This window comes from Hippopotamus amphibius, chromosome 9 (genome assembly GCF_030028045.1).
Source record: "Hippopotamus amphibius kiboko isolate mHipAmp2 chromosome 9, mHipAmp2.hap2, whole genome shotgun sequence".
Lineage (NCBI taxonomy): Eukaryota > Metazoa > Chordata > Mammalia > Artiodactyla > Hippopotamidae > Hippopotamus > Hippopotamus amphibius.
The window spans coordinates 42173428-42181424 of NC_080194.1; the positions used below are offsets into that span (position 1 = coordinate 42173428).

Below are 7997 nucleotides of genomic sequence, written 5' to 3' on the forward strand. Positions count from 1 at the left end.
CAGTGCCAAAACAATTCAAGAAGGGAAAGAACAGTCTTTTCAAAATATAGTGCTGGGACACAACTGAATATTCACATGCAAAAAATATTAAGTTGGACCCTTATTTTATACCACACACAAAAATTAACTCAGAATGGATCAAAGACCTAAACATAAGAGCTAAAGCTATAAAACTCCTTAAGAAAACAGGGGAAGAGCTTCATAACATATTAGGCAATGATTTCTTTGATATGACAGCCAAAGCACAGGCAGCAAAAGAAAAAAGGAAGATAAATTGAACTACATCAAAATGTAAAACTTCTGTGCAGCAAAAGACAATTAACAGAGTGAAAAGGCAACATACAGAATGGGAGAAAATATTTGCAAACCATATATCTGATAAGGGGTTAATTCAGGATACATAAAGAACTGATAATTTAACAACAAAAAAAGTATAACCTGATTAAAAAATGGGCAAGTAACATGAATAGACATTTCTCCAAAGAAGATACACAAATGATCAACAAGCACGTGAAAAGATGCTCAACATCATTAATCATTAGAGAAATGCAAACCAAAACCATAGTGACACGCCACCATACCCACTAGGATGGCTACTATTAAACAAACAAACCAACAGAAAATGTGTTGGCCAGGATGTGGAGAAATTGAAATCCTTGTACACTGTTGGTGGAAATATAAAATTGTGCAGCTGTTTTGGAAAACAGTATGACAGTTTCTCAAAAATTAAAGATAGAATTACTATACAATCCAGCTACCCCACTTCTGGTTATATACCCCAAAGAATTGAAAGCAGGGTCCCAAAGAGATAGTTGTGCACCTGTGCTCATAGTAGCATGCTTCACAATAGCCAAAAGTGGAAGCAGCTCAAAAGTCCGTGAATGGATGAATGGATCAATAAAATGTGGTATATACAAGCAATGGAATAGTATTCAGCAATAAAAAGGAAAGAAATTCTAACACATGGATGAACCATGATGACATTATGCTAAGTGAAATAAATCAGTCACAAAAAGAGAAAAAGTGTATGACCCCAATTACATGAGGTATCTAGAGTAGTCAAATTCATAGAGATAGAAAGTTGGGGACTTCCCTGGCAGCGCAGTGGTTGAGACTTCACCTTCCAATGCAGGGGGTGTGGGTTCAGTCCCTGGTTGGGGAGATAGGATCTCACATGCCTCAGGGCCAGAAGGCCAAGGCATAGAAACAAAAGCAATATTGTAACAAATTCAATAGAAGACTTTAAAAATGGTCCACATAAAAAAAAAACTTTTTAAAAAAATTTATTTATTTATTTATTTATTTATTTATTTATAGCTGCGTTGGGTCCTTGTTGCTGCTCATGGGCTTTCTCTGATTTTGGCGAGGGGGCTACTCATTGCAGTGGCTTCTCTTGTTGCGGAGCACTGGCTATAGGTCCTTGGGCTTCAGTAGTTGTGGCATGTGGGCTCTAGGGCGCAGGCTCAGTAGTTGCAGCACATGGGCTTTGTTGCTCGGAGGCATGTGGGATCTTCCCAGACCAAGGATTGAACCCATGTCCCCTGCATTGGCAGGCAGATTCTTAACTATTGTGTCACCAGGGAAGTTCAAAAAAATCTATAAAGAAAAAAAAAGGTGAACGGCAATTGCCAGCCACTGGGGAGAGGAGGAAATGCGGAACTGCTGACCAATGGAAATAGTGTTTCAGTTTTACAGGATGAAAACGTCCTAGAGATCTGTTGTACAACAATATGAATATACTTAACATTATTGAACTGTACATTTAAAATGGTTAAGACAGTAAATTTTATATAGTCTGTATTTTACCACAATTAAAAAAAAAAATATTTATTTATTTATTGGCTGCGTTGGGTCTTTGTTGCTGTGCCTGGGCTTTCTCTAGTTGTGGTGAGCAGGGGGCTACTCTTCATTGCAGTGCACAGGCTCTAGGTGCATGGGCTTCAGTAGTTGTGGTGCATGGGCTTAGTTGCTCCACAACATGTGGGATCTTCCTGTGCCAGGGATTGAACCTGTGTCCCCTGCATTGGCAGGCAGATTCTTAACCACTGCACCACTAGCAAAATCCCCCACAATTTTTCAAAAGGCTGAAAAATTGCTTAATTATGTTTACAGAAATGGTAGATGGTGAGGTACTATCACTTATCAGATTTGAGACAATTTTTCTCTGTGACCCTTGATTTCTGTACCTCAACTTCTACCTGTGTCCAGCTGGCAGCTCATAAATTAATCTGATAGCTGCCATTTAAACTTACTCAAGCAACCTGAATGTTCATCAACAGATGAATGGATAAAAAAGATGTGGTGTATATATATATATATATGTATATATATACACACAATAGAATATTACTCAGCCATAAAAAACAATGAAATATTGACAATTGCAGCAACATGGATGGATTACAGATTATCATACTAAGTGAAGTAAGTCAGGCAGAAAAAGACAAATATATCACCTATATGTGGAATCTAAAAAAATAATACAGTGTCATGCAGTGTGGCCAAAATAATAATAATAATAACACAAATCAACTTATTTACAAAACAGAAACAGACTCAGAGACATAGAAAACAAACTTACGGTTATCAAACGGGAAAGGGGAGGGAGAGGGATAAATTAGGAATATGGGATTAACAGATACACACCACCACTATATATAAAATAGGTAAACAGCAAGGATTTACTGTATAGCACAGGAAACTATATTCAGTGTCTTGTAATAACCTATAATGGAAGAGAATCTTTAGCACCTAAAGCTAACACAATATTATAAATCAACTATAGTTAAATAAAATTTTTTTAAAAGCTTACTCAGTATATGCCAGGCTTTTCTGCATATAATCCTAAGCAATTTTCTTGTAAGCAATCTGAAGCTGAGAAAGATTCAGTGATATTTCCCATAGCTGTGGGAAGGATGGAGCTATCACGGGTCCCCTGACATGGCCCCAAAGCCTGAGTCCTTCCTCACGAGGTCCCATTCCCCTCAAGCTAGCTTTTTCCTAAAAACCACTTGGGGTCAGAAATTCAGATCCCCCTTGGAGATGAGCAATCATCCAGATTTTTAAAGATTAATTAATTAATTATTTTTTTTGGGGGGGGTGCTGCATTGGGTCTTCCTTGCTGCAAGAGGGCTTTCGCTAGTTACGGAGAGCAGGGGTTACCCTTCGTTGCAGCGCACGGGCTTCTCAGAGCGGTGGCTTCTCTTGTTGCGGAGCATGGGCTCTAGGCATGTGGGCTTTGGTAGCTGTGGCACACAGACTAAGTAGTTGTGGCTTGTGGGCTCTAGAGCGCAGGCTCCGTAGTTGCGGCACACAGGCTTAGTTGCTCCGTGGCATGTGGAAGCTTCCCCGACCAGGGATCGAACCCGTGTCCCCTGCATTGGCAGGCGGATTCTAAACCACTGTGCCACCTGGGAAGTCCAAACATCTAGATTTTGATGAATGTTGAATGCGTGGACCTTGGAATGAATAAATTAACAAAGAGATGAATGGAAACAGGAACGAATCACTTGGCAGACTAAAGGAATCTTGAAGAGGGTGGGATCCAAAGAGAAGGAAGAATAAGAGAAGAGCTGAAAGAGGAAATTGTATTTATGCTTACCGAAACTCCTAGTCAGTGTATGCCGCGCTGAGGACGGAGACCGCAGAGGACAATCCAGTGGCTGGGAGCTGCTGCCAGCCTGGATCCAGGCCAATCCAGAAAGAGCTGTGAGTGCGCCCGGCAGCAAAGGAGGCTCAGGCAAGCTGCCCTAAGGAGGGGATGGTGACAGGACACTGCGGAGACTTGGCCAGTTGGCATATACGGGAGGGGCATATCTCCCTTTAGAAAGATTGCTCTGGTTCCTGTGGGGAAGGTGAGTTGAAGGAGAAGAAACTGGAGGAGGGAAGACCTTACCCCAAACACAGAGCCAAGGGAAGTGAATTCCAGAAAGGTGTTTGGAGAGACCTTGCCAGGGCTTGGGGATCACCTGCATGGGGGATGGGGAGGGAGAGAAAGGTCTCCATTATCAACTCTCAGGTCTCAGAGCCCTTGGTGACAGAGCCTAAAGGAACAGACCCCTCATGGGTTCGGTGGAAGGTGAGGGGCAGTCATGAACAGCGTAGGGGGCCGTCACTTTTGCTGGGGGCCTCCCACAACTCTAAGTGCCTGCCTGGTCAGCAGCTCAGTGTGGGGAACGTTTATGCTGTCCCTCAGGTCCTAGGGTCCTGCATTTGTTTTTTGAGGGATAAGGTAGGGATCTGTGCATTTGTCCAGAAAGAGCTGAGGAGGCAAGAGTCACCATGGGGGGAACAGGAGGAAATGGCTTTCAGAGAATAGGGAAGGAAAAAGTCTGAGAAAGCAAAGCTGTTTAAAAACAACCATCTTTGTCATTTCTGTACCATTTAACCGAACATCGTCCTGCGTCTTACTTCGCTTGATCCTTGTGCTGATCCAGAGAACTCAGCAGAGCTGGGTCACTGCCACCCCAGGGCTAACAGGATGTCTAATCCGGCATGGGAACCTGGGTGGTCCAGGGTGTAAAGGCAGAGTGCTTGCTGGACACAGGATGAGGGCAGTGTGTGTCCCTGGCCCTTTTCAGGGAAGCAGAGCATGGACCTGAATTATTTAGTTACTTTTCTTAGATCAAGGCCAGAGAGAAGGTGAGGGCACAGGCATCTTCTCCAACTGGGGAAGATTCCCCCAGGGCTCACCCCCTAATCCCAGATCCCCTTCTGAACCGTCTGAGCCTGGGGTGAGGGAGCCACCCCTTTTGCCAATCTTCTCTACTTCAGCCTCAAGAAGCCTCAGGACCCCAACACTGAAGGAATAGGGTCTGGCCCCGTCCTTCACTGTGGAGTTGGGAAGACTGAGGCAGGAGGTAAAGGGGCACCCTGCATGGGACTCTCTCCCTCAGGCTTTGGTCTCCCTAACCACAGCTCCCTCTGCAGGAAGAGAAAGACATGCCCTGGAAATTGACACGACTCCTGCTGTTTCTGGCCTGCATGGCCTACAAGTGCAGTGCCCGGGCCAGGACAGACTTGCTCAATGTCTGTATGGATGCCAAGCACCACAAGGTAAAGCCAGGCCCTGAAGACAAGCTACACGACCAGGTGAGGATGGAGTGTGGCTCTGGGTGGGGAGGGGTTTTGTTCAGACAAGGAAGAGGAAGTCAGGGTGGTGGGGAAGGGGTTGAGGAGTCAGCTCCTCCACCACACACACACATTCTGAGTTATTACTGTGGGAGAAGATGAAGGTAGGATGGCGGGGAGCGGCTGACATGATTCTAGGGGTGGCCTGCATGGAATAGGATACCATGTCGGCAATAATGTGGAATAATCATTTATTGAGCACCTACTAGGTGTCGTGTTTTCTGTGCGTGCTTTCACACTCCCGGGGTCCTGTGATGTGAGTAGATGATGTTTTCCTCCACGTGACACAAATGAGGAAACTGAGACCCAGAGAAGCACACGGACACACAGAGGAACTGGACATGATTTGCCCTTGTGGTGGGGTAGGGCGAGGACTGAGATCAGCACCTCCAGGGGTTTAAAGGGTGAGAGACTTCAATACATATTACTGCATAGGGTAGCCCCTTTTCTTCCTTTGCTCAAAATGCCACATTCCAGTGAGGCTTTTTACAACGTCCCTATTTAAAATTTCAACAATCATCCCATATTCCATATTTCCATTCCCTGCTGTAATTTTCTCCATGTAATTGATCAGATTCTGATATTTGCTTTCTCTTTTAGTTTCTGTCTCCCCTGACCAGAAGACATATTTCTGTCTGTTTTGTTCTCTTCTGTATTCTCAGCATCTAGAACAGTAACTGCCATAAAATACTCAGTAATTATTTTTTAGTAACAAAATTAATCACTTTGTATAAAGTGTCAAGCGCTGTATAAATGATAGCTGTTGTCTCCCCAAGACAGAGTTTCTTTCAGGCTCTCATCACCCATCCCCATCACACCATTGTACCTGAGTCTCTCCCAAGACAGGAGTTTCTGAAGGCCAAGAACAGAGAGGTCTTAATAGTGAGCATTCCTAGGACAACCTCCCTGGGACAGGAGAGCAAGAACCTAATGGGAAGAGGCTGCAGGTGGCAGAGCTTGTGGTCAGGGAGGCAGTCAGTCTCATATCTTCCCCTCCCAGTGCATTCCCTGGAAGAAGAACGCCTGCTGCTCTGCAGATGTCAGCCAAGAGCTGCACAGGGACACCTCCTCCCTGTATAACTTTACCTGGGACCACTGTGGCAAGATGGAGCCCGCCTGCAAGCGCCACTTCATTCAGGACAACTGTCTGTATGAGTGCTCACCCAACCTGGGGCCCTGGATCCAGGAGGTACTGGTGTCTCCCTCACCCCGCCCCAACAGACGGTCCCTCAACTCAGCCAAGGCTGTTCCTACCAACATCCATAGCTGACAACACCCCCCAACACTTCTCCCACCCCCCACCCCACAAGGTGAACCAGAGTTGGCGCAAAGAACGGTTCCTGAATGTGCCCCTGTGCAAAGAGGACTGTCAGAGCTGGTGGGAAGACTGCCGTACCTCCCACACCTGCAAGACTAACTGGCAAAAGGGTTGGGACTGGACCTCAGGTGAGGGCCTGCGGGTGGGAAGATGGAAGTGGGGGGGTAGAGAAAGGGGGTTTGAGGATTTGGGATCGAGCAAGGATTTCTAAGGGTGGCCAGAAGTGAGCTTTGAGCAGGGGCTGAATGTCCGTGCCCACCCTCTCCCCCCCTGTAGGATCTAATAAGTGTCCAGCTGGGACCACCTGCAACACATTTCAGTTCTACTTCCCCACGCCTGCAGCCCTGTGTGAGGGCCTCTGGAATCACTCCTACAAGCTCAGCAACTATGGCCGGGGCAGTGGCCGCTGCATCCAGATGTGGTTCGACCCCACCCAGGGCAACCCCAATGAGGAGGTGGCGAGGTTCTATGCCTTGGCCATGGGTGCTGGGGCCATGCCTCAGGGTATTACTCCTCTCCTGCTCTCCCTGGCCCTGATGCTGCCACTCTGGCTCCACGATTGAGTCCAGCCATCCCCAGAGAGTCCCCAGGTTTGATGACCAGGCTGGGCTCAGCTCAGCTCCCACAAATGAGGGAGCCGTACGCATGCCTCCATCCATCACCCATCCCTCTGTCATCCAGTTCCTGCTCCATGGTGGGGTTTCTCTGACAGCCAGTTCTAATAAATAGACCAACACATCCATATCTGATGAATTATTTTGGTTGTGAGTTTGTGGGTGGTAGAGGGCAGATTCCATAGTTTTTGGATTCCTTCAGTTTAGAGAAATGAGACATGGGTTTGAATTCCAGCTTTGGTACTCACTATGTGAAAGTCAAACAGTTGCTTGACTGCTCTAAACCATAGTTTCCTCTTCAATAAAATGAAGATAATAATCATTTCTTCTCTCATGGGTGAGGAATGTTGCCTAGAAAGCACGTGTGCCCAGTGCCAGCACATTAATAGTCTTCAGGGATCCTGTTGCCCTTGTGGCCCCAAAGGAGAGCACTAAGTCCAGGACTTCATTATTTTTACTGGGCCCCAAATACCCTTCCTTTACCCCAGGATTTGTCTGCCTGGCTCTGCTGCTCTGGGAAAGCTGGGGATGGGAGTCCAGGGAAGGCTCCAGATTCCCGGGGTGGGGGCGGTGAAAACAAATTCACCCCAGACGTGAATGGGAGGGACAGAGTTGGGGCTTGGGAACCTCAGAGGAGGAAGAGAGCCGACTGAGGGAAGGCAGTCTGTGAGGTTCCTGGGGAGGAAATACTCCGGAGCTTTGCACTGGTTCAGCCCTGCGGTGGCCTGGAGGCGTGGCGGGAAGAGGGGTGGAAACTCTTAGGGGCTTCCCAGGGGCAGGAACTTCTCCGGCACCTTTGTCTCCTCCAGGGTTGGTAGATATGCCTCTCCGCTTAGAGGATTGCTCTGTCGTCGCACAGCCCCCAAGAACTGGGCCTGAGTTTATCCCAGGGTCTCTTGCTTCCCCTTTCCCCCTGGGGAAGCCTTCGCCTCCAC

At 46.8% G+C, this 7997-nt stretch overlaps 1 protein-coding gene across 3 annotated transcripts; it reads left to right on the forward strand.

Moving 5' to 3' along the window:
- The first annotated feature begins 3783 nt into the window (after window positions 1-3783).
- LOC130859939 (folate receptor beta-like) lies at window positions 3784-7321 on the forward strand. Of its 3 annotated transcripts, none has more exons than XM_057747522.1 (5): window positions 3784-3854; window positions 4930-5091; window positions 6131-6319; window positions 6441-6576; window positions 6725-7321. In XM_057747522.1, the coding sequence occupies exons 2-5, from the start codon at window positions 4942-4944 to the stop codon at window positions 7009-7011; spliced, it is 762 nt and encodes a 253-aa protein (XP_057603505.1). In that variant the 5' UTR covers window positions 3784-3854; window positions 4930-4941; the 3' UTR covers window positions 7012-7321. The 3 variants fall into 3 exon arrangements, with proteins under 3 accessions (XP_057603505.1, XP_057603503.1, XP_057603506.1); XM_057747520.1 differs by having other exon boundaries at window positions 3787-3854; window positions 4918-5091; XM_057747523.1 differs by lacking the exon at window positions 3784-3854 and adding an exon at window positions 3874-3932.
- The last annotated feature ends 676 nt before the right edge of the window (window positions 7322-7997 follow it).